The 27,574-nt window shown below is 39.9% G+C and overlaps 1 protein-coding gene across 1 annotated transcript in view; it reads left to right on the top strand.

Moving 5' to 3' along the window:
- The window catches only part of LOC121182863 (inactive N-acetylated-alpha-linked acidic dipeptidase-like protein 2), a 301,943-nt gene that overhangs the window by 97,332 nt on the left and 177,037 nt on the right, over positions 1–27,574 (top strand). The window contains exons 6-7 of the mRNA XM_041039484.1: positions 648–767; positions 4,489–4,621. Of these exons, the coding sequence (XP_040895418.1) occupies positions 648–767; positions 4,489–4,621 (253 nt within the window). The remainder of the gene's footprint in view (positions 1–647; positions 768–4,488; positions 4,622–27,574) is intronic.

Raw genomic sequence — 27,574 nt, 5'->3', positions numbered from 1 at the left:
GGGACTTCATGGTATAAATAAAATAATTCTCACAATAATGTGATGTGTTTTACAGCTAATTAGCATTAGCTAGCTAGAAGGGCACTACAAAACAACACCAGCTAGCTCATTCAGGCCTATCCAGCTAATATTGATAGCGAATTTATTATTTGTCAAATTTATTATTTACAGGTACCTGCTTGTACCTGTAGATTTGATTCATAGTTGTAAACTTAGGATTCACACTTACAATCGAGTTCTGTGTGAACTTTATTTCACCCACAAATAGACCGATGTGTAACTGCTAAACTTTGTGCAAATCTTTTTCATTTGTTAGCAAAATGTCATGAACCTTATGAATTCAAAAATGAAACTCATTGGTTCAGAAATGTTTTACACATTCAAACATTTGAATGTATTTATACAAACTGTGTTCACACATTCAAATATGGTGACACACAGCTACGGTGCTCATGACCCTATTTTTCAGCCTGTTGATGAGCCGGTGAGCACACAGCTGACTGAGGCATGCGAACACATAAAGGCCAGCTGACATCTGGCTGGTGTATTACACACAAACATCGTGGGAAAACATTTGATTAAAGGGCATTTAGTAAGGTATTAGTAACTGCTGATCTCTGAGCCTCTGTGCTGTTTCTCCTCATCAGGGAGAGGTGGTGGATGTTCAGTATGGCAGTGAAGATGACCTGAGGAGAGCCAAAGACCGCATGAACCTCACCAACCAGATTGCTGCAGTCAAGCTTGGTCAAGCCCCTTTGCTGTACAAGGTAAGATTAAATCAAAGCTCTGCAAAGTGCTTCTGCTCTGCTGATAAGGGAATCACACGTGTGAGTTAACGCGCTACTCGAGATTTACCTGATAGTACAATCCTGCAGCAGGAAGAATATTCACCCAGACTGAGGAGTGGGATCTTTAGTGCAAAAATAAGTGCAAGCCATGACTCAAAAACTGATTTTCATCTAATGAGGGGGGTTTAAAACTGAGTTTCCAAGATGGTCTCCGATATTTTAATATACTTGCATCCAGATATAGCTCACTGCCCTTTGAAGAAACCACAGTTTGATACACAGGGATTTTAATACTGAACAGGGGCATTTTTCATGTGACTAGTCATGCATTACTAACTCTTTATATTATTTTTGGGGGTAAATATATCATACCTGTCTGCACCTCGACTGCACAAAGATGTCTGAATCCATTTGCCTTCGTAAGAAACAACATTAGCAAAGCATTGATTGATTAGGCCTGTTTCTGCTTGGATGTGTGCCACATTCAACTCACAGCAGTTTTCCTATCAATTAGAAGATGACAGGGAAAATATAAATTCCAATCCAGTTAATCAGAACATAAACATCTAGTTACATGTTAATTACAGATTAATTTATCTTCGGTTTCCATTCAATTCAAAGCAATTCAATTATACAAATCTAAATACAAAACCCATGAGGACTTTTGCAATATGAGAAATGGAAATTTATGCTCTAAGTGGCTTCTAACACAATTGTATTCATGTATGCCAGTTGACTAAATAAATATAAGTTAATTGGCTTTTATGCTCAAGTTTGAAAGTAGCAATAAAAGCAAATCATCAAAGATCTTTCTCGACCTTGAAAATTTTTAAAAGAGTTTTTTTTTTTTTTTATGGGGCTTTTCACTGTATTACATCCACTGGTGAAGAATGTGTACACAGACTCATCTGTGTGGCATCAATGCTCATTCTTGGACATGAAAAACAGCAGCATTACACAGTCTACCTCAGTGGGTGTAATGTGGTCAGTTGCAGTTGAAAGGTGGGAACAGGACTTTGGGATGGGAATGTTTTTTCACTTGTAGTGTGTAATAAATCCAGATCCTTAATCTACAAGAAAATCATCAAATGATTGATTTTTAGCTGGTTCCTTTGCTTTATTCATTGAATGTTAATTTACTTCTGAAAGTGAGGTTAGAGAAGAAATGTCTGCTAATGAGCCACAACAGGAGTAAATGGAGTTTACCCCCCCAAAAAAAAGGAGGGAAAAGGTTTAAAGAGAGGTCGCCATACTGCATTTACATTTACACAGTTAGCCTTTTAAAAATCCATTATATCATACTTCGACTGCTGTCACACGGGACCCTTCCAGCAACAGGCTGCTGACCCATTTTTCCTCCTCGCCCACAGTTTGTGACAAATTTGATCATGTGTGCTTCATAACGTCTCCGTGTGTCAGCAGCTGAGAGAAATGATCGCCCTTTACATGTAAGTGGGGAAGGATGATTGATGAGCCTTGTACTCTCGCTAATGAGTGTGTGACGGTGACTGCAGGCCCAATGTTACACATACAGAGAGATTCATACTTAATATGCACATGGAACACATGCTCTGAGCATGTTAGCTTAGCTTGGCTTAGGTTCCATTAAGGCCAGCTAATGAGAATCACAATCTAGAATTAAAGTATGATCTTATTTATAATGTGTGTTATCATGTTCCAGCACAGTTATTCATTAAAATGTATTGATTCTTGCTTTTTATTATGATCCATGTCAATGTCAGATACGTGTGTATGTGTGTGTCTTGTGTTCTTGTGAAAACAAGAGTGCAAAAAGTGTTTGTGTGTGTTGCACATGCATGGAGATATCTGCATTAGCATGCTTTATTTTAAGTGGGTGGTTTTGTGTGTACTTTCATCAAATAGGGGTGGGTGTGTGTGTGTGTGTGTGTGTGTGTGTGTGTGTGTGTGTGTGTGTGTGTGTGTGTGTGTGGTGTCCCTGTTTTCCAGTGAAGGACAGAGTTGTGATGAGAGGAGAATGACCGTGGCTGGTGTCACATATTCAATAAAATAGTCATCTATGCCCATAAAAAACAAGGACGCTACATCTCCCACGGACAACAATGAAATACTGCTCTGCAGAGGGGCAGCTGCGGCGCACTACCTCCCACCCAGAAACTGTTCTCTATTGTTAGCGGCGATGTTGACTGAATAAACAACAACACAGGATAACCTTTGATCATCGTGAGGAAAACATACAACCAGTCGCATGAACAAAATCAACTTCCAAAAAGGATAATTAGGAAAGAGTCATATCAACGTTAATAAATTTTTTTCATTTTTTCATATATTTTTAAAGTGACAGGTAGTTACCATGTCTGTATGTACATAGCACGTTTCTAGTCTTTTTGACCACTCAAAGCACTTTTATATGACAGTTCACATTGAACCATTCACATACACATTCATACAGTGCTTTTTACTTAAGCACACAGCGCATTTAACTGGCACACAAACGCACATTCACACACCAGTGGGCACATTGGGGGTGATTCGGGGTTCCCTATGTCCTTTGACATGTAGAATGGAGGAGCAGGGGATTAAACCACCAACCTTCTGGTCAGTGGACGACCTTCTCTCTCCTGAGCCACAGCCTATGTACACAGTGTTCACATAAAGCTGTGGCCTGTGGTGACAGATGGACAAGCAGAGCCAAAGAAACAGCTTCGTGCAGCATGTTTCATGCTTCAGCACGCTGTTTCAGACTTCTCAAAGAACCCTACACTTTGACAGCAAGAAACAGATATGAACATGAAAATTAAAAAGCAGAATTAGCAGAATTATGTTACATAATACATAAACTGAACAAATATGTCTGTGAAAGTTTTGCTTACAGAAGCAGTTATTAAAAGCTGCTCCACAATAAACTCCTCGTCTCTACACGTTGACCAACTTATACAAATTTGAGATGAAATCACAGTGTAATTTGTTCATTCACTGGCTACTGTTACCTTTTAATTCTTTGGAAGAAAGGACTGTTGAAGGGATTGCAGGTTTTCTTGACAGCCCACCAGTCCACATTATTATGTATGAAACTGCCAATCACATTTATTTATTTACTTATTAATTGAAGGTTAATTCTGTTCCAGCCTCCAATTTAACCTCTGGCTAAACTGCCATTTTCCCTGATTAACATTTATCCAGTTGTAAAAAAGTTAATTCTCTTCCATTATGAATAGCACAGTGTTGATTTTAAATGGGTTCACTCACACTGCTTCCATGGCTTGACAGTTTACAATGACAGAGAGTTCAGAAAGCCTTTTTTGTGCATTTGCAAGTACATACATTGTGTATACATAATGTATACATTTTTAAAGATCTAATCAATATTTTTATTTATTTATTTTTAATCAGCAACAGGTTTTAATATTCAGTTTGTGTTGAAACTGTGTTAAAGAGGTGTCAGTTCAACTGTATGATCATTTTTGTGGTGTTGCAGAATTGTATTCCACTACACAGAGGGGTGTTTCGATTTTTTCGTCCGTCCCATTTATCCATTTATATCAACGAGAACAAGATAAATAACAGCATCTGTCTGTTATTGTCTGTTTGTATATGTGTGAAGAGGCAGCTCTCCCATCAAAACACTGCCAGCGTGAAATGCTTTTGCACACATCTCCATGTATTTGTACGAGTGTCTGTTTCTTACTCATTGTATCTTTGTTTGTGCTTTGTTGTCCAGCTGTCTCTACTCTCTGAGCTGGGTTTTGGGGGTGTCCTGCTTTACACTGACCCATGCGACGCTCCCCTCGGCCGTCACACCTGGAATCAAGCCTTCAGAGTCACTCTCAACCCCGGAGGAAACCCTGCCATTGGTGAGTGATTGTTTTCAATGATCTACGGTGTATTTTTAGGTGTTAATTTTTTATTTTTTTAAATTCCCATCTATTAGAGTTTGTCAACACTGGTGAAAATCTTAACACTATGATAGATTCATGACATATGTTGGATAAATGATTTTGGTCAGAAAGTTTGCTGTGTTTTGCTACACAGAAGTAGCAAAACACATGACCCTGCATAATTTGTTTATATGTCTCACGGCAGCTCTAATGTTCAGTTTGTGTTGAAACTTAAAAAAAAAAAAAAAAAAAAAAAAAAAAAACCTAGAGAGGAGCTGATTCAACTTTATGGTCATTTTGGAGGCTGCAGTCTGCACTGCTGCTGAACTGTGTTATATGGACAGGTGTTATGTGAGGAGGATGTGTGTTTGGCAGGTTCTCCCACCTCTGCAGAGGAGCTCTGTTGGACTGATCACTGGGTTCTTGGTCACCTCCCTGACCGAGGCCCATCTGGCCCCAGGTTACTCAGTTTGGCTGGACAGCTGACTCTATGAAGAGTCCTGGTTCCAGACTTCTTCCGTCTCACAGTTATAGAGCCCACTGTGCTGCTGAGACCACTCAGAGCTTTAGGAATGGTTTTATACTCCTGTCCTGATCTGTGCCTCACCACAGTTTTATCATGGAAGTTAACAGAGAGTTCTTTGAACTTCATAGTTTGGTGTTTGTCCTGACATGCAGTATGAACTGTGGGACCTTACATACACACGTGTGTACATTTCTAAATGACATCCAGTCAGTTCAGGTGATCACAGATGGACTCAAATCAAGGATTATTAAAACAAACAGGATGAGCCTGAGCACAATTTGGAGAATCACATCACAGAGTCCGAATACTTTTGTTAGAGATTTCAGTTTGGTTCAGTTTGATTTTTAGTAAATTTGAAAACAAATTGTAGAAATGTCTTTACTAATCAGTTAAATGGTTCAGATATTGTTTTGTTAGCAGCTTAAGATATAGATACATGTATGAAGAGGGTTAATATTTAATGTGAAAAATGTAGCCAAAACAGACTCTACTGTCTGTTCAGAATGTTTTTAAACCTCTAATGAATTCTAATTTTATAATTACTGATGATTTAAGCACAGATCAGTTCATGTATTGTCTCTATGGAATGTGGCCAATACCTAAAACTTATTCACATTTCTTACCTTGGCCTCAGGCAGAGGACGTTGTATCTCTCTGTGTCTCTGTGTCTCTTTTCTACTGTATTTAAATCACCCTCCCAAGATGGATGACCTCTCCAACCCTCAGTCTTGTCCCCACTTCCTGTTTTTCTGCCCTGTCTGGCCAATAGGGACGTGTCATTACCGCTGAAGTATCTTTAGTCCTTGTAAGAGTCCCAGTACCACAGTAGCAAGACCCAGTAGAGTCCCACCAGATGTCTGGACTGCTGTGTGAGCATGTGTAAAAGCGTGTGTGTGAACGTGTGTGTGTGTGTGTGTGGGGGTGTATTTAAGTGGAAGAGAGAGAGAGACAGATGCTGGCTGTCTGGTCTCTCACCAATCGCAGTGCTCTCAGGTCCCTCATGCTAATACAGCTCAGAAGAGCAGAAGATGTGAAAGGACTCATTACTCATATCAACCATACTTTATTCAGCTGCCAGTGACCGGCCAGGTTAAATCTCTTTTTATTACCCCTAAAAAAATCTTCAGTGAAATTCTAAGAATTAAGAGCATTAAAATGACATAAATACAATCAGCTTCCTTGTTTGCTGTTTGCTCTAACAGTGTTTGCTTAGTTGTGCTGTAAACAGATACACATGTGTAGGTATGAAGTATGAATATTAAATACAATTGACATAAAACATAAAGCTTTACATTGACCACATTTAATGTGTAAATTAAAGTATATAAATATGTAATGTAAAGTGAAATGAAATTCAAATGTCATGGAAAGTTTTCATGATTCATTCGATTGAAAGTACAAACAATAATATGACATTTATTCCCATTTCACTTGTGGAATACAGAGTACATGTCATTTATTACAGCTGAAAATGGCTTTTTTATTCCTTTGGCAATAGACCTAAACCATTCCTGGGTTTACCATTCCTTCAAGACGTGTGCAGTCGATGTAGATTTCTCCCTGGTGTCAGAATATAATGTCTATGAGAGGGGCAAATGGGGACCAAGACCAGAGTTTAACCCTAACCCCCAGTCCTGTGAAGTCACTGTGAACTTTTTTCTGTATTAAACCAGACCACTATCTGTCCATAACCTCAACCAAGAGCTATGAGTGCCTGAACATAACCATAAAAGAAGGCTATCAGACAGACGTGCTGTACTGTCTGCGACGGGGAGCGTCACGGCGTCTCCTGGTGGCGAGACAGAGAACAAGCTGAGAGTTGAACACACCGAGAATTTGAGTCATCTCAGGCTTGGGCTTCGCACAAACTTTGGCACAAAACAATCCCTCGCAGTTTACTGAAATGTAGGCCATTTTTCCACACTTCATGTGCGCTTAAGTTGCGAGAACTGAGGCATTTCCCGCTGTTCTGAGTGCCTATTGAAAAGCTGCTGTGTTGCACCTGTTTTGCTTGGGTTGAAATGCTTTTACCTCTCAGGCCCTTGGTGTTTTAAGAGCTTTATAACATGCTCAGTTCTCAGTGGTGTCAACAGCACCTCCCTTTTCAAAAGGAAAAATGAGACACAAGAAGCTGTCAAGAGTGCTCCCCGGTGAAAATGCTGCCAGAAGTAGAGCTGTTTAGAGTGAATGTAATTCCGCTGTTTGCCAGGGCTCTGTTTAATGTTCCTCAGACTTTCCCCACCTCTCGGTTTACTGTTTGGACTTTGTTGTCTTCCTCTCTCCACCCTCTCCTCCTCCTTCCTCAGCTTGTTAATTTGATTGTTCCTTGTAGCGTTGTATCACTGCTGCGTTGTCATACGCTGCCTGCTGAGACAGCCACAGCAAATCAAAGCTCTCTGCCATCTCATACATACTTATTTCCCAGTTCTGTTATGTAGTACTTTATGTATATGTGTACGCATGTACAGGGTGTAGGTGTGGGTTGTCTGCGTGTGTGGAGGCGTTGCAGAGGAACCGATTGTGTTTTTTGCGTGCATAAAAATACCCAGTAGGATGGAAGAAGAGTGTGTGTGTGTGTGTGTCTTTGAATGCCTGCTGGTTTTTCTTGGATGTGTGTCTGTATATATTCATGCATGTGTTTTCAATGTGTTTCTAACATGCCTGTGAATGTCACATGCAGTGCTGCATGGATGAAAAGAGAAGGGGATCAACTCATGTGCATATTCCTGCAGAGCGCGCAGTGTTTGCTTAGATATCATCGGCAGGTGTTCGCTGTCAGGTTTACTCCACGTTGCTCCAGCATTCATCTAGTCTGATATGCACCATGCTGCTGTAGCATTCATTTATTCTTAGAGGAGATGCCACAGCTTGGATATACTTGCTTGCCCTATAACTGTCTCGACACTGGGTACAAAGCTGAATCAGTGCCAGCGGAAAAGTCGGCTCATTGCAGGCACGGTCACAATGACTGACTGAGAAATCTTTGATGGGTGTAACTTTGTTTTGTTTGATCTGGTGTATAAAAGCTTGGTTGGCAGTTTAATGGAAAACACTGACGAATGAAATGAACGATTTGAATACACACGTCTGCAGCACAAGTCCGCACACAGTTCAAAACAGCTCTGTCACCAAAAACTGTTGTTCTCGATCTGTTCAGGGGTCACAGGAAGGAGGGGTGGGATGAATGGTGGGAGTAGAAAGCTCAGGAGACATGGAGACCTGTGTGGGCTCAAAGGTGGGTCAGTAAGATTTTGAGCTTGTAAAGCGATGTTCACAAATAATTTCAAAGTTTGCCGTTATTTTTTAGAAAGGCTGATTTACATTTTGAACTCAGTATAGATTTTTTTGCCATCGATCCACCCACCACAAATATCTTGACGCCTGGTCGTCCTTCAAACTTGTGGTTGTATTGCTGAAAGTATACGTCCTGGATTCATTTTCACACTAGTAACTACACTAACATGCTCACACTCAAATAGCTCCTTGTTGTCCACAGTGGTTGTGTTGAAATGAATAATGAAGTGCTCCTGTCAGTGTGAATGCTGGCTCACATACACATGGGCTGTAAAAATCAAAGCTGTTTGAAGTAATGGTGATAATCTTGACTGCTACATAGTGAAAGAATATCACTGAAATGATTCTGTTCAGATATATAGACCGGCTTAAGGGGTCCCTCTGGGTGCAGCGTCATTAGTTGCTCAGATGCTGATTTTGGACATGTTTCTGTCCTTTAACACAATGGGGCAATCTGCCTGAAAGACAAAGCCACGCTCCAGACTCATGAGAGAGCAGAACACGAGAGGGAAATAGTGTGTTCTCCCTTTGTGGGGAAAAAAAAAAGAGAAATAATTGCTTCTGGCACCTTTTTCTTCTCATACACCTCATGTCTTTTGCCAAGTTGTTGCCCCTGGTAGTGAGGCAATTTCCTCTCTCCTTTGAATGTAGCTGCCATGTGTGTGGTTTGTCTTTCACTGATTTCTTTCCTCATCCCCTTGCTGTGTTTGACAAATGAGGACTGCTGGTCATCAGTTTGTGATTGCTCTACGTACGTGTTCTCTTTGATATTATACACCACTGGTTGTGTGCATGACTGAGATTGCATAATTGCGTTAACCTTTAGCAGGCAGTACCTCCGTTCCCTGCGCTCCTCTGATGTAGAAACACAGAGCGTTCAAACTATTTCACCATGTCAGTTTTTGAACTGGGTGACAGGTGGGTCTTTTCAGCGGGTCCCTTGGGTTATTTGGAAACCTCGGCTGGATTCAAATGAACCCAATGAATGGAAAATGTAGTCATTAGCATACTGATTTAAATACAAGTTTGCTACAAGACATCTGTTTTTCCCTTTAAATGGACAATCACAGCCATGGTCATTTTAATAGAGGAACGCTTGGTCCTCTGTAGGATGTTAGAACGTGGGATCAGAGTATCTATTATTTTCTCCACTGAAGGAAAAACTAAGCAGCTGTTTCTGTGGTCAAAACTAATACTTCCTAGACTCACTGTATACTCACTGCCAAAAAAAAAATGTGTTAGGTTGGTCAAGGTGGATGGTAGTGATGTTATGGAGCCCATCCATCTACCCAACCTCACCTCCTGTCACTATTTTCTGCAGGGGATGTTGGCATTGGATTAAATGTCCGATATGGACTTAATTCTCAGTGATGGGAAATGTTTGCGATAAATATTGAAGTATACACCCATATCCACAGCTCTGACCTCAGTACATAAAATTTACACTGTTTCCTGGATTGGTGTAGAATCATCCAGGATGCACTTAGTGTCCAGGATACAGCAGGATATTTTATTATGGTGAAAACCAAAATACAGTTTTTATTGTACTAATTATTTTCCAACTGGAGGTTTGAAACCAACCTACGATTCACAGTTTGCTTTTATGAAGTCTGAGTTGTGGTGATAAAATGTTGCGTGGAACGTGGAGAGTTTTGTTTGCATCATCCACGTGGGGAAATGTTAAAGTGCAGATTGCTTCAACATTACCTGGGAAATAAGAAATTCAAATAACACATTTAGTTTTCTTATTGCTGCCATGCTCTGTTTCTCTTTGTACCACTGGTACTATGGATGCGGCAACGATCTCAAAGTAACGAGGAAAGTAGTGTAGTAAGCATCTCATCATGTCAGACTTTTACAACAAATTGCTTCAATTTGAAGACAATTGAATCAAGATCAAAGCTGGGTTTATCCCACACAGTCCTCAGCCTGCTCAAAGTAAAGCTGTTCAGTATGAAGTGAAACTATCATACTATGCCTGACCTCCTGTCTTCTTTCAAGGTGAAGAAAAACTTTCGGTGAGTTCTCATCAGGAATTAGCTCACACAGTTTTCAGGAGAAAGTACTTTCTCTGTTCATTCTGCTGAGAGTTGGACTTTGTTGGATTCGTTATAGTTAATTGGCTGTTTAGTGGGACACTACTGAACAGTTGAGTGTGTGAGCTGCAGCTGTAGCATTAGCATCAGCGCGGGCTGAATTATGCATGGGGGTTAAAGCTTCTGAAAGCTTCTCCTTATGATTTATTAATGTCTGCTTGCAGATAGGGATGGATTAGGTCTGCGGCAGGGATACCAAACGATGACACCTTCACAATGGTCATGACGGAGTTGTGTTACAAAACCGGATGGAAATCAAAGCCAAAATGACGACATTATTCCATCCACTTCCAACATTTGTGAAACAGTGGGTGCTCACAGAAAAGACAGACAAGAACAGGAAAGTTTCATACATTGTGTATGAGACAGACTGAAAAACTGTGGGAAGAAAAACGCCTCACCGTGAGCAGCTCTGCTGAATCCGACTGAGGCTAGCTGCTTTATGGCATGTCACGGTGTGATCTCCATCTTTACTGATTAGCCTGCAAGCTATAGGGCTGCATGGTTCAAAACAAGAAACACGTCTTGTACAGATCAAACCACCATTTGGTTTTCACACTAGGACGCCACTGTTTTTTTTTTCTTTGTTGAACAAAATCTTTGTATTTCCGCAGTTCACTAAAATCAAGGCTGCTCCTGATGCCTCTATACACAAGTAAAAAGCCATATCAAATCTGTTACAGTATCAACCTACATTAGGCTACATTAGTTACAGTAGTTATGGGAAGGGTATATGTAGCAGAATTTGGATTTTATTTTTACTAAGCCCTCATTCAGGGAACCATCAATAATTTTAATCAGTCTAATGTCAGAAGTTGTCACATCTCGATTCAATGGATCATTGATCTCTGCTTTAAAAGAAAACACAGCAATTACTGGGTTCAAAGAACGGAAATTTACTATCTACTACCACAGGATAAATGCAATGATATCAAGTAAATGTGGACATTGGATCAGTGGGTGGTAAAATGAGCAATGTGAAAAAACGGAGCAATAGTGGGAGGGAATATGTTGAGGATATGAAGTGTATGGCTGTGTATCTACTAATGGATAGTGAGATGTCTACGACTAAAATTTAAGAATAAAGGTATCATTTCTGACATCAGCCCAGTCATGAGCAGAGAAATAAAGGATGGTTTCACCTACCTCCGGTGACTCTCTCGTAAAAACTGTCGACAACTTTCTGACATGACCAAAGAGGCATGTCAGGAAAAAAATGATTGAATCTGAACAATCTGCAGACACATACTCTGACTATTTAAAACTGTTCAAAGTGGCATTTAGCATTGTTTATATGTTTTTATAGAAAAAGCCATTTTTCTATAACACAGAGATTTTTTTATGCCATTACCACGGCTCAGTCTCTGACATATCTCAGAACTCAACAGGAGTTCCAGCTCTTTCTGTAAATTTTTCTCTAAAATTGAAAAATTTTCAATTTGTGGAGAAAGTGATTTCGTCTCAGTTTGTGCTGCTCCGGTGGAATTTATGCCTGTGCCCACTCACATCTTTCCAATAAGTCTGCATACCACAGCAGCCCATCTGCAAAGTTCCTTGTATTTTTTATTTATTTATTTATTATTTCTTTAATATACCATAAGACAACATGAGTAGACCTAGCAAGCAACTCCACACTACATCTTGATAGAAATAAAAGCCCTCTGCTCTCACCTGCATGGTTTGAAAACTATTATCTTTTTAAGCTCTCACCACACCCACCTTCACAGCTGGGAGTGGTCAGGCTTGGTCATGGTTTCATGACACATTACTGCTACACAGTAGAGTGTAGTGAGTGTGGAGAAAGCATTTTGTTACCACTGGTTTGCCAGGGCATGTTGGACTGGGTGCATCTTTAAAAATGCTTTTGCATCTCTCATATATATATATATATATATGGTTATTTTCTTTAGGAGATCTGTCGACCATTGTGACCTGACCTCCAAACACATGCTTGTGACTATAACAGCCTGCAGAGTGAGAGACAGGTGTTTCAGGGTCTTTATAGCAGCTCGGATGGAAAAGTGGAGTGTTAATACTGAGGCACCTGAGTTATAAATGTACACTATAATCTGTGTTTTTAATCATGCTGCAAGTACACATCGTGTACAGCCCTCAGCTCACTGAGCCACCGGGATCCCCCTCGCATCCTCAGACTCTGTGGTATAATCCTCTTGTACTGTCACAACAGCTAAATCTGCCACCTGTGTCATACACGATCCTATTATCTTCCCTTTACAATCTAAACACCACTGGAGCTGCCTGACATCATGTTGGAAAGATAGACAGGTACATCCTGTTTGAAATTCCTGTCACACTGGCTTTGCTGAACTTTGCCTTCCAGCCTATTTCACGGCTGATCCATCATGCACGTCAAGTGTGTGTGTTTAACCCACTAAAGGACACAGTTGGCCTTCATTACGCTACTTCCTGCCTCCCAAAATGCTTTGCTCTCCAGTTTTTGCCAGGATTCTGGTGCGCTAGAGGTTGTGTGTGGGTGTGGGAGGTTGGGGGTTGGGGTTGGGGGGGATGTTGGATGTGCAGCAGAGCTTCAAATTAGCTCTCCTTGCCGCATGTTGAGAGCTACGGTTTTTCTGAGGTAATAGACATGCAAATAACACGGGGTGTGTGCGTATATTTCCAGCCAGTGTTGCGTCTCGGCACTCGGTCAATAACATTATGGAAATGTGCCGCGGATTCTTTGGGTCTCGCTGTTTGAGTTGGATAACAAGGCGGTCCAATGAGCCTGTTAGCACGGCGACAGTGACAGAATGAGGTGTTTGTATTGTCACACACTGTATCACAGCGTACGACAGGTGGGAGAGGCGGAGAGAGAAAGATGTACTGTAGACACATAAAGAAAGGCAGCGAGAGAGGTAGAAAGCAGCAGTGATCAAAGTTCTACCTTCGTTTTCCGTTTACTCCACCAAAGGAAATGAGTGCAAACACATTTTCCCTCTCGTTTTTTTTTTTTTTTTTTTTTTTTTTTTTTTTTTAAGCTGTCAAAGTTTTTTGTTTGTGGAGTTTAATTGCTTATCAAAACCAACATCATGCTGTGGTGTGAGTCCATTGCATGCTTGCATAATTGAGCTCTCTGCACTCCGGGTTTATTTCTCGCTCGAGCATGCATGCACTTCCACGCAGCATCTCTGGCTCACTGGAAGGGACGCTGTAAATGGTGTTTACAGAGCCCAGCCCTTCTGATTTTCAGATTTAACAGGGTGACAAATTGAGATGTGGCTTATGCAGAGTGTGTTTGCTTAATTGCGCCGGCATAATTATTGCCATTCTCGAGACAATTTCTCCACCCGAGGAAGGTTTTTTTTGTGTGTCATTTCGATGTGCACGTGTATAAGAATAGAGTCCAGTGGGAAATTTGAACATCTGTGTCTCTCTGCCACACTATGCCCTGGAGAGAGCTGAAAATAGATGGTTTGCCTATAAGGAATCTGCTTCAGCAGGTAGAATATCAAAAGGAAAAAAAAAAACATGATATAACATATGGTTAACCTGGCAATTACTTAAACTTTTGTGTAGTTGCAGCTTGCACTCATTACACTTGAATGGAACTGTTCTCTGTAATTATGTCGTCCTTCATGGGAGAACGCATATTTAAAAAAACAACAACAAAAAAAAAAAACAAAGGAAAAGACTAAAAAATTCCCTTCAGGACACCATCAACTGTTCTCAGACCCAGTCAGTCGCAGATTGGTGAATTGTTTTTTTTTTTTTCTTGTTTTTTTTTTGAGATTTGTTTCCCCAAGAGGATATACAGTGGCAGAAGAAGAACTTTAAGAACAGATGCAGGCCTTTGCTGAAAATGTTGTGTCTCTGAAAGATGTCATTTTACAAAACACAACATTATTTTTTTCCACAGTGTGTCTTTGATGGCAGATTTAAAGCCTCTGGAGACTGTGGGACCTGCTGAGCTTGTAAAAGAAAAAGAGATTGGCATTGTTTAGTGATTTGTGTGATCATTAATGCGACAAACGGATACATATCTTTATTTTAGTTCTTGTTCCTGTTTTGATTTATGATCTCATAGTTTTCATTCTCCTGTCTTTTTTTTTTTTGTTCCACTGAAATATGTTGTGTATTTGATGGACACACTAAAGGTCAAGGAGCAAACCCACTGAATAATACAGCCTCACATTAAAACAGTGGAAGTTAAAAACACGCATTCATTCAAATCGTTATGAAGCTGACTCAGTTCTGATTTTTACAGTATGATGAGACATACCTCATAACGCTGTCTGAAAATACACTTTTAGTAAGAGGTTGACCGGTCACAAGCATGTCTCCTGTGATATCACCAAATATAAATATAACCAAAAACATACACCAAAATTCATTCAGTTCATGAGATCAGAATTTGGCAGTGTAGAAAGCCTTTTTTTTTTTAATGATTCATGACATAAATTTGCCTAATGACTGAATGTGTGCAAGGTTTTCAACAAGCCACATTAGATAGATAGACAAATAGACAGATAGACAGATAGAGAGATAGAGAGAGAGATAGATAGATAGGTAGATAGATAGATAGATAGAGCCTCCGGATAGTATTGCCTCCGGGCTGCAGCAACTTTCTGTTTGCGCCGCCACACGCTTTCCTGAAAGTTAATTTGCAAGTTGCGATACATACATTTGACACAACAATCACATTTTACATTATGACATTAGTACACAGTACACGTGGAAACATGCTGGAATTTTTTCATGGACACATGGAGGGGGTGGGGGGGGGGGGGGCAAAAGATAAGGTGCGGAGGCAGACGGTAGATGGGGGGTGGGTAGGGAGGGGAATGTGTGTGCGTCAGTCTATGAGAAGTTTTTGTGATTTTTTGAGTTTTGGTTGTATTTTGGCAGTAAAACTACTTGGCTGTGGTCATGTCAAGATTGTAGCCATGGTGAAAAGAAACTGTTGATGGTCAGTGGGAAACAGGGAACCGACTAGCAGTCTACTGTGTCAAAGTCACAAATTCAACCATTCATCCTCATCCTAATTCACACCTCCTCTACATTAACACAGGTTGTCTCAGGCATTTAAACAAACGATATATGCTGTTGGTTTTCCTGTGAGCACAGTAGTTTTATATATCCCGTCCCTACTTGTACTGTTTAGTTAAGTTTGTTTCAGTAATGTCCATGCTGATGTGTTGTGAAATAAGATGATGCTGAGCCTATTCAAATCAAACTGTGTGGCCCACAGCTAAACATAAGTGAAAATGCTAACTAATGACAAAGGATTGTCTACTGTTACAGTACAGATGATAATTTTGAAGTAAATTTTGTAAGAGTGGGGAAAATTTGGAGATTTTTACTGTGGCTGCAGCTCTCTGAGCCATTTTAAGGTCAGAATTGATCGAGTGTATATATTGTTATCGAGTTATATAAACACATCGGTCTCAAAAAGATTCAAAGTTCTTTATCCCAGTAATGAATAAAGAAGAGCAATGGGACAAGATGAGGCGAGCAGAGATGACATGAATACATGAACAATGGAGGGGATTTTGTACTTGATATTCTCTGAATTTCACTCTCTAGCCATTGTTCTCCTTTTCCTGTTCAGCAGTCTATAACAAGTCTTTTCTTTTTTTTTTTTCTTCTTCATGGGGTTTAGTCTTCTCTCCCAACAAAGTGAGCTAGATTGAATGGCAATAAGCACTGAGGCAGAATTAGTAACCAAACCCTCTATCTTTCGCTGCCGATGCCTCTTCTGGCCAATTAAGCTGTATTCCATTCCTGCTTCTCTCTCTGCCTCTATCCTTTCTGGCCCCTGCTCCCTGCAGCTCATTTGGGATGAGACCGACACTTAAGTCTGGCCAAATGCGAAAGCGTTTTACCCAACAAGGATTTGTAGCAGCCACGACCATGCAGCCTTTCCCACCCCCCAGCACACAAATTGGTTCCCATTTAAATGTGCAATAGCGAAGGAGGGGATTACTGACAGGGGTGACAGCTGTCAGAGACATTTTACTCTCCTCTCCTCAACTCTCTGCTTCCTCTCTCCCTGTGTGTATCTGTTTGTCGTTCTCCAATGTGATCATTAGTATTTTCGGCTTTGAAGGAGGTGCAGTACATCAGGGTCAGTTCACAATGAAGGGTGGAATATCAACATCAGCAACACACTTTCGAAAAAAAGAAAGGGAAAAAATGATGAGAATTTACTATTTTCAGAGAAGATTTCAGAAAGAACTGAGCTGTAAACTTTAAACATTCCCTCTGTTAGCTCTTTTCATTTGAGTCCAGTAAAATTTTTTTGTTAATGCTCCTTTGCCAGTGTTTTAGGTACAGCCAGTTAAAAGTAATGCAGTAAAAAGCTCGACTTTCATGGAAGTTATAATATTCAGTTTTTGTCGAAACTGTTGTAAAGAGGTTTCAGTTTGGCTTTATGGTTGTGTTGGAGGCTGTAGTTTGTGATGATTCATTTAGTCGTGTTAGTTTAGTAGGTGTACCTAATAAACTGGCCAATGAGTGTGCATATAGCACTAGAAGCAAGCTCAGTGTGCTTTCCATTAAAATACTCACAGCAGCTGTAATAAATAATTGTTCTTTAGTCACTTAATTTAATAAAAATGTGTACGGAGTTATAGGGTTTCAGATGCTGTTCAACCATTTGACTCGTTTGAATCTATTATAGATTATAGAGTATTTTTGGCAATATGAAGAAGAGTCCTGCACAGGGTGGACCATCCTATGCTGAAGGCTCTGCAGGACCAGCAGCAAATCGTAGAGGCCTTGGACATTGCAATGTGTGGTTCAGACTGTAGGGCCCATTGTTCATGTGCTGTATCTCACCACACATACTTGAAACTGGTGTAGTTCTCAGTCTGTACTCTGTGTGTGACTGGAAAATCCTGCAAGATGTGATCATTCAAGACCAAGTGGGAGTGGGCAGTAGCAGTCGTAACCAAGGTTTACCAGTTAATGTTAGTAACAACAAAGTCACAACAGTCCAAATAATTTAAAATTTATCCCTCACCTTTCTTACCTGTACTCTGAGGCTCAAAAGTTGTATACACAGTTGTGTTATGCATAATGTGTATTTTTACCCCAGATTCCCATCTTCCTGTGAAATGTCAGTGAAATAAATTACCTTGAGGTCATGCAGGTTATCAGTCTGTCTTTCTGTCTGTCTGTCTGTCTGTCTGTCTGTCTGTCTGTCTGTCTGTCTCACGCTAGAACAGTCTCTCACAACCTGGAAAAGGAATATGAAGAAAGAATAAATTCCCCAGTTCAGGGGCCGGGATGGCATCAGGGTGGTTCTGCAGTTAACTGTATGCTCATGGAGCCCAGGTTTAGGCTCCATGAGCATACAGGCAGACAGACAGACAGACACACACACACACTGGTTGCATCCTTGGGTTGGACACTTAACCCCACACCCCAAGAGGAGGGAGAAAAGAGACTCTCTCTCTCGAGTCTGAACAAAGTCTGTGAAATCAAAGAGTGTGTGTTTATCCCTCTCTGACTCATTTCCCCTGTCTGTCAGTGTCATTATTTCTTTTTATCTCTCTCTCTCTCTCTCTCTCTCTCTCTCTCTCTCTCTCTCTCTCTCTCTCTCTCTCTCTCTCTCTCTCTCTCTCTCTCTCTCTCTCTCTCTCTATAAGCAGCTTTCGATGCACCACTCTGAGTTGAAGCCACCAGCAGAGCATGTCTTCCCTCAGGCTTACACACCAACTACAGTGGGTCAGACTCTTTAACTGTGAGCCTGCCTATACACCGAGGTAGTCCGTACAGTAGCCACTTGTCTGCACTGCGGGGATTAAAGCCCCACTCCATAATTGCAATGTAGTGGTGCCCTCTTGTGAAACAGCTTTACACCACTGCCTCCTTTATTTATGCTTCAATTCAATACAGTATAATGCAAATCCGTGGTTTAGAGGGACTGAGCATTTGACACAAAAACCCATTTTTGTATGGTGGCTACATTTTATGCTTATTTCAAGGATGAAATTCTCTTTAATTGTAGTGTTTATATGTAATTTTATACAGCCCTGTAATTTGAATTATAAATAGGAGTAATGAATGTTTTTTTTTTTATGTACAGTTGAAACTCATGACTATTTAGTCATTAGTAATTAAATTTAGCTTTGAGTGAGAAAATATTGAGAAGTGGAAATAGTGGAAACAGCCTTCCCTCGTGTTACACAGCAAGACGCCATGTTTGACCAAAGTCATGTTGGAAATAACCAACGAGTCCAAAACTGCATCATAAAAGACAACACCATAAACCGGATTCAGTTCATTTATATAAGAGCATGAAATGGGTGAGATGAGAGGAATTTTCTCCTCTGCGAGCGGCGGCACTGTATGGAGTTCTAACAGATGTTTTTACGCTCAGCTGGGTATTATCCACTGAGCATGTAGAATATAGACATATTGTACACTCAGAATAGTTAAGCAGCTGTAGGACCAGCATTGGTTCATAATGCAAAGGTAAGATTTTATTGCATTCTTCCATATTACCATGGAAATTACGTCAGGCTAATTCTGCTTTAACCTGGCTCTTCTCTTGAGCTTGCACACCGTATAGCATACTACCAAGGCTTGCCATATTCACACGCTCTGACAAGTGGAAGTAATTGCAAGTAGCATGATCCATAGAAACTCATAGATGTGCGTTCACATCTATGGGTTTATGTACTGTGTGCGTGCGTGCATGGCTGTGTGTTAGCCTGGTGTGTTAAAGCTTTCTCTTCATTTCCTGGTGAGAGCAAGCAATTCTGGGTCTCAACCTCTTTATTAACATCTCCATAGACTGAATAATGCGTGCTGTTGGCATCTGATTTCTGACTGGCTTCATACCTTGTTATCTTTCCTCATGTAAATGGAAAGGAGACCTCTGACATGTTGCTTCTCTTTCACTCTTTGTCTGTGCATTTTATAAGTACTCTCTAATAGTAGACTCTAATAGTATTACAGCACACTCAGAAAATGCCATTTTTAACTGTGTCTTTATGTAAGAGTAAAAAAGACATAATGCAGCGTTCATTAAAGTGTTGTTCTTGGACACCTTCGCCCGTTTAAAATGGAAAGATTACTTGTTACGGGGTAATTTCTCTCTAAATGGATGGATTTGAATTTGGTTGTGTTTTTGTTTTTTAAATCTTCCTTGTCTTCAAAAATAAGTGGGTCTTTAAATAAACTGAGTGATGAGAGCAAATTAAAGGAGACGACTTCTGTCGTCCAGTAAATCAAAAGATTTGACGAAAACAGCCCGGTAAACTGTTTCGTGCAGGGCAACCAGGTTAGTCCTTCACATTCAAACAACAGTGTAGGTCACTTATCCCTCAGATACGACCAATACCAGTGGCATAGCAGGCCTCCGTCATCAAGACATAAACAGTAATCATGCAGTTAAGGTTGTGGAAAAGTTGAGGCACAAATGGTGAAAACAATAAAAATAAAAAATAAGATGGTAAGATAAGATCTTGCTGGTAAAGAGGAACATGCAAATGAGTGAAAGTGAAGTGATTTTACCGCACATGCCGAAAGGGTATGTTTCAATCTTTTGCTCCCGGCTCTGAGGAATTTATACGGCTGCCCTTAAGAAAGCAACTCAAGCTCTTAATTCAAGAGATGGTATGTGGCACTTATGTCTGGCTTTTGCTAAAACTCTTTTAATAAAAAAAAAAAAATGTTTGAGAGCTAGTCACCTATAATTGTACTGGCTACCTTTTCAGTAAGCTTAATTGTTTTTTTTATTTTATTTTCAGGTTATCATTATGTTCTATGGCCAAGGTCGATCGATAACTGTATTGTTTGTTAGTTTGAACACGCTAAACAACTTTTTTGACAGAATATTCATCAAAGTTTGAAAATGAAAGACCTTTAGTACAGACTTGAAGCAAGTTTGTGGAGAAGTGAGTTCATAGAATAACATAGCTTATATGTATATATGTATATAACAATATATGTACCTTGGGTGTTTTTTCTTTTTACCTGGTAAACCACTCACTTTCAGGGATTGTCCTACAGTTTTTGTTTTGCCTTTATTAAATTAGTTATTATTATTTATTAAATGGCTAAAAAAGTGTGTGTGTGTGAGAGAGAGAGAGAGAGAATAGCTGTTAACAGGTGATGATAGGAAATCACACATTTCAGTGATTTTCCTTCTAATATTTTCTTAATGATATAATGATATTAGCTTAAATGTTTTCCTGACTCCTCCTGCAAGGCAACACCCACATAAAGGGGAATAACCGTTTGGTTCAGCAGTCTGCACAGAGCTGTAATGAGAGCTGAGTCACAAAGTTCCCTCCTCTTTAGCACTGACCTTATTAAGATTTTTCCCACCATTTATGATCATGCATGGTACAAACTTGATAGATAACAGAGAAATGCACTGCTCTGCTGCATCCTCTTACTTAACATAAACACTAACAGAGCAGTCAGTTATTTTAAACCAAAGTAAATATCCTTTTTTAAAACAGGAAACTCACAACACAGTCTATCCACACATATTTCTATGCTGCACTGATGGAAAGATGATCTTAAACCATGTTTACTACCCCCTTTATTTCCCTTAGCCACATCTGCAGGTTGAGCAGATAGTCCTGTCCGACTCTTCTTCTTTTGTAACTTACATTTACACAAACTGGAGCTCTTGGGAAAGTTGTGCTTTCTACAGTCACAGGTGATGATTGATATTATCCTAATAAAGTCCGGGTTGAAAAACAGTGAGCCTACCCTTTAAGAGATCATTAGCAAAAAAAAAAAAATAAAACTCTGAGAACTGGATGTTCTTTGACACACAAGTTTTGGCAAAACCTCAAATTGCTGTAATCCATGTAGTAACAGATAAGAGTTCCCATTAAGTAGTTATTAACAATTCCATTTAAACATTCAGTGCCATTTGGCCTGATGTCTGGTTCATAATGAGCCAAACGCCAGGCTGGCACTGAACTCTCTGAAGTGTCTGTGGAGTAAGAGTTAGACTACATGGGAGGTAACGTGGGAGTGTCTGTGGGATTTGGGAGTGAGAGGGGACTTCACTGCTCTTCATCCCGACACATCTATAGTTTCGACTCTCCTCATCCCTCTTGTCTCTCGTCTTTTTTTTTTTTTTTTCCTCTCCTCATCTTTCTCTGTTTTTGGCAGACATCAACAGTAAGTACACCAGGGTGTTAAGAGTGTCATTAAGCTTTCATTAAAACACCATCATCATTAGAGAAGGATTAGTTATTCCCTGGCTCCACCACTTCAGCAGCTCAGGAATATCAAAGTCTATTAAAACAACAATGTTACTGGCCCAGTGAGAAGCACCAGTTGGCTTCCACCAGCCTTGTTTTTTTTTTTTTTTTTTTTGACAGTGTAATTGTAGATGTGCCTGGAACTGTCAATATGTGCCAAAAACATGCAAGCAATGAGCTTGTTAGTATGTAAAAACTGTCAGAGTAAACTGCACACACACACTCTGTTTTTCATAAAAATAAGAGCAATATTGCTTGAAGAGACAATGTGGTACACGCACAGTCGTATTTCAACAAGATTTCTGTCACGTATATGGAAAACTTTTCTTTTTTTTCCAGACAGTTACTTCCTCCAGACTCTCAACTATTACTGTCTTCTCCACACACTATTGAATGCAGTTGCCATTGTCCACCAGGATGAAGAGATAAAGATTGTAGTTGTATTCAGGGAATTTACTGCTACTTAAGGTTTTAGGCTGTTAAATAACAAAATACTTTTCCTGAGCAATCACAGCAATGAGTCTCCCCCATCTCCCAAAACACCCCACAGCAGTTCGAACTATTATGAGGGAAAAATTCAGCTGCTCTGAAAAAGTTCTCACTTTGTCTTTCGTCACATCAGCTTAACTGTAGCAATGTGGCACCATTCACACTACTCACACATTACTCGATAATCTATCAGGAAGTTCCACTTGCACTTATTTGCTTGGGCATTTTCAAACAAATGAGGTGACTCATGTAAATGGGAACACAGCCTCATCCTGCCACCGCTGGTTAATTGAGTCATGTCAGTTGAAGACATCTTGTTTCTGTAAATTATGAATAATGCTTGTTCAGCAGGTGTTCGATAAGTTTCTCATGCTGCCTTCCTTTGGGGAAGGTGTTCGTGCACATTTCGTGCCATGTGGCTTATTAAAATGTCTCAAAACAGCTCCCTTCCCCGTACTCCTCACAGAGAAACTCTATAGTAGCATCAGCCAAGAATTACTGGGGTCTCACTGTTAAATTTTGAAAGATACAGGTGTTTGAAAGCTGGGTGGATGAAAAAATAAATATAAAAAAAATCAGCGCAGGCAATTATTAAAAAATTCAATTTGTCACACAATTCTTGAAACTAGAGTAAGGAAACTGATTTGTTGAAGAACTTATTTCAAATATTAAATTTGTAAAACTCAATTTGACATTGAATGTTATGGCCTGAGATCAGATGTGCTGTTTCTATTGAGTTTGACTTGAAACTTGAAACTTAAATTCAGTTTTCTTTATTTAGAGTAGAAAACTTTTTTTTTGTTTGTTTTTTGTTTTGTTTTTTTACGGCAATGCTGAATTTACCATTTTAGCCCTTATCACTACGTACCACTTTTTCCCACCTTGCCCAAGTCCCATCTTCACTCATCTTTACTTCTTCTCCTAATGCCTGCAGTTTGATCAATTAATATTTTATACCAATATGTGTAGCTGGGGAACAGACAAAAACAGACTTTCATTTCCTAAGGCAAATGCAGTGCCTCCTTCCAAAGTTGCCAATAGTTACACAAGTAAAATGTCTCAAAGAGTGAAATATACGTAAACTTTGGAATAATTACTTAATTGTTAGAATTAATTATTAAAAGGGAAATTCTGTGGTTATCACATTTATTTTCAAGCAGTTGCTTGAAAATGTTGTTAATTTGTAAGTGACTTATTCAACAATCAGCTGGTGCAGGTACAGTAAACAGCTTTGTTTCTGATGCTTCATTCCTGTAGCTACATTCCTAGCAGACAAATCTATTGTGTGCACAGCTTCAACTTCAGTCTTCCTCCTCTGACTTTATGCAAGTTACACGTTATACATTTGCAAAGCCTTTAGTTTTCACAAAGTCGGGTTTGATGAATTCAGAGCACTGCAGATACTGTTTTGTGACTGCGTCTTGCATGGTTGTGACAAAAGAGACAGACGGACGGCGGGTGGACAGACAGACAGACAGACAGGCAGGCAGACAGACAGGCAGGCAGGCAGGCAGGCAGGCAGGCAGACAGGGAGCCAAAATTTAAGCTTTGTTTATAATATACTAAGAAACCTTTTTAGTTACTGTGTTTGCTCCTCTCATGTTTTGCTGCATTGCCAGAGGGCTTTACTCAGAAAGGCATTAACACACAATAGGGGCCATGTCAGCAGTGAGGTAGCTTCAATGTTTATTAGTAATTTGTAGATGCATTGCTAATGCTTACAAAGTTAACAGAAAGATGCAAGTGGGTACTAATAGATGCAAATTTGTTTTATGTGGCATGAACTGAAGCTGACACCGTGTCTGCACAGGAGACGTAGTGTGAGCAGCACATTAGCAAAGCAGCAGCAGCACCTTCAGTCCTCCAGTATTGAGTGTGGGACACCTGCGGTTTGACTGTTCTTAGAGTCCACTATACAAGCACTGTAGGTATATGCATGAAACAAAAGAAAACATACATTTTGGGTTATATTCAGGCATTAATAGTAGGAGTGAAATGTAGGCAGTTGGACTGATTAAAGTAAGACGCACACGAGACAGACAGCTGAGCTCCTGTGTAGACGTGTAGAAATCACTGTGGGAGTTGCAAACATTTCGGTCTGACCAAAAACTCTACTCTTCTCTCTGGGTTTTTATGAATCGACTTCATAAAAGTACAGAGGTGAGAGGAAGGAGGAGAGACACTGGTGGAAAATAACACAACGAACTGGACAACCTGCTGAGTTCTGAACTCAGTCAGAGGTTAAACTACTGCACAAACACACGCTGGAGCACTCCACACGAATGGCTATTGCATATATTGCTAGCTAGTTAGCAATCCAAAGCAACTTACGTCTGTACAGTTGATACATTGGGCTGTTTAGGGCGAATCTTTATGGTGACATTTGCTTGATAGCGCAAACGTCAATGCAGGGGGAAGTCTTGGCCCACCATGGAGCTGACGTCTGGAAGCTGTTTATAGAGTAAATGTGTCAGAAGCACGGCCATCTAGAGTCCGTTTGAGGCCAGTACTGACATAATGAAGAAACTACTGTACATGACTGAATTTAGACAAAGGCCTTAAACAGTATTCTGCACCAACTCGATCAGGCTACCAGAGGCAAGGGCAAGTAAGTGACTATCGACTACAGCAGATGAAACAAAAAACACGAATAATTCTGTCCTAATCATTTGAAAACAAACTGGATCTGATTTGGCGTTATTTCTCAGAAAAACCAAATCAGATCCTCGCTCTTCTCTGAATAGATCTTTCTCCTTATGTCTCCATCCCCGTCTCTCCTTCTTCACTTTTGCTTGTGTGAGCTTAGCAAAGTGTCTTAATAGTGAGGTGTCATATATTCGTGGGGATGAGAGGAAAGGACCTGCAGCGCTTATTAGCTGTAATGCATTCCTCTCCTCGGCTTTGATCACTGTGGGGAACCATAAGATGGGTCCTGCCACCTCATTTGTTTCATGTCTAAAATTTTCTGTCTCTCTATCATCTGTCTTTTTTTTTTTTTTTACTCTTTTTCTCATTCTGTCTCAGAAATATGCACACGCACGTCCACACCGACACATACACAATGAACTCAAGGATTGACTTAGCCAAGTCTCGGGGCTGTATGTAATATCCTATGTCTGTTTGATTTGGTGTAATATGTTTCAAATGGGGGCGGCACGGTGGTGCAGTGGTTAGCAGTGGTTAGCCTCACAGCAAGAGGGTTCCAGGTTTGAACCCCGGCCTGGGCTCTTCTGTGTGGAGAGTGTTCTCTGTGTTCTTTCCGGGTACTCCAGCTTCCTCCCACAATCACAAAATATTGTGACATTAGGTTAATTACTCTAAATTCCCCATAGGTGTGCATGTGTGGTTGTCTGTCTTTGTGTATCAGCCCTGCGATTGGCTGGCGACCATTCCAGGGTGTACCCCGCCTCTCGCCCATAGTCAGCTGGGCCAGCTCCCTGCAACCCTTACGGACTAAGCGGTATAGAAAATGGATGGATGTAGAAGTTATGCCCTTTAGTATATATTTTCCAGAACTACAGACTTGTATTTTAGAGCACATGTCACTTTTCTTGCCATGTCAGTTGGTCATTCTTTCTGTCTGGTTGTCTCTGCCTGTTATTCGGCCACCACTATTCCACCACTTCGGTCCACACTGAAATATCTCAACAGGTACTGGATAGATTGCCATGAACGTTTGTACAGACGATCATGGCTCCCAGAGGTTGCATTCTTCTAACACTGGTGATCCTGAAAATTTCCTCAGCACTACCAGCAAGTCAAATACATCAGCTTCTAGATGGATGATAAACAAGAATAAGACATTAATTAAGATCTGTGATATCTATGGCTCTGATATTCTCAGAGTGACATTATTTCAAATCATTTTCATGCTTTCCATTTATTTCTTGTTTCAGGATCAAAAAATACCAAGTGACTCTACTGGCATGGTACTGAAAGTTACTTTGCTCGACCTCATATTCAACCAGTCATAAACCGTTCCTTTTGTATGAACACAAAGATAATCTCTGGATCCCTGTTTTGGTGTCATTTAGTGGTGATTTTCTGGAGGGTCACACTGAAAACTGCACTGCATTAAAAGAACATGCTAAGTGCTTTGTTGTGGTGGGTGTATTGCTACAGGAAATGTAATACAGGAAGGTCATTTTGAGTATTATATCCAAAAGTTTAAAGGCTTATCAGAGGCCAGACCAGTGCACTGGATAATGATATAATATTATAATGAGACAGGGTTTTACAACTCTAGACAGTTATCACAGCCTAACCTCTTTGCATGGTTCATAGGGGTATCGACTGGTATGACATGGCTTACATGTCTATGGTTAATCTGGTGCATTACAGTATAGTATGGTTTAGACATTGCAGTATGGTATGGTGTAGTATGGAATGACATGATATGGTATTGTAGTGTGTGGTTGAAGTTAGTTATACTTTAGTTATACAATTACAGAATACATATATATTCCCTTGTGGATCAAAGAATACTTAATTTTCAACTGAGAAAATAGATGCCAGAGATTGTGGAGGGTAAAATAAGTGTGAAAACTAACATCAAAGAACATGTTTCAGGTTGAGCTATATGTTGTACTGCATTTCCATCTCTGGGGACTCCTGCTGTCTCAGCTACAGTGCACAACCCTCTTGGGTAAACCTTGCTTTGCCAGTGGTGTATTTCTTGAAACAGGTATCAGTTGTGTCACATTCACATTGAGTCAGTGAGGACTTTAAGCATTACATCACCTTTTCCCAGAGGAATATACTTGACCAAGACATACATACATACATACATGCATACATGCATACATGCATACATACACACATACACACACACACACCTCCATTGTGTGTGTGTGTGTGTGTGTGTGTGTGTGTGTGTGTGTGTGTGTGTGTGTGTGTGTGTGTGTGTGTGTGTGTGTATATATATATATATATATATATATATATATATATATATATATATATATATATATATATATATATATATATATATATATATCTCCATTGTAGTTAGCCAGGGATTAATGATCGTTTGTCAATATCACACTACAAAAATGACCATCGTAATTTATAAATCAGCAAATCTCCTCCAATTGTTCTCAGTTTCCATTTTTCCTTTATTTGAAGAATTTTACAGACATGAATACAGACATTAAAAAAAGAAATCAATACAATAATAATAATAATAATAATAATAATAGAAAATCTCAATTCTACACATTGCTGCCTGTTTGGTAAAACATTCTTACTCCACTGGCAGATTTTTGTTTCAAGAAACCTTCAGGTGCATCTACTCATGTTATGAAATGTGGTACGTTGTAGTTGTCACTTTGAT

The sequence above is a fragment of the Toxotes jaculatrix genome, chromosome 6 (genome assembly GCF_017976425.1).
Source record: "Toxotes jaculatrix isolate fToxJac2 chromosome 6, fToxJac2.pri, whole genome shotgun sequence".
NCBI classification, from domain to species: domain Eukaryota; kingdom Metazoa; phylum Chordata; class Actinopteri; family Toxotidae; genus Toxotes; species Toxotes jaculatrix.
The sequence above is the reverse complement of the archived record's forward strand: the minus strand, read 5'-3'. Positions and strand labels throughout refer to the sequence as shown.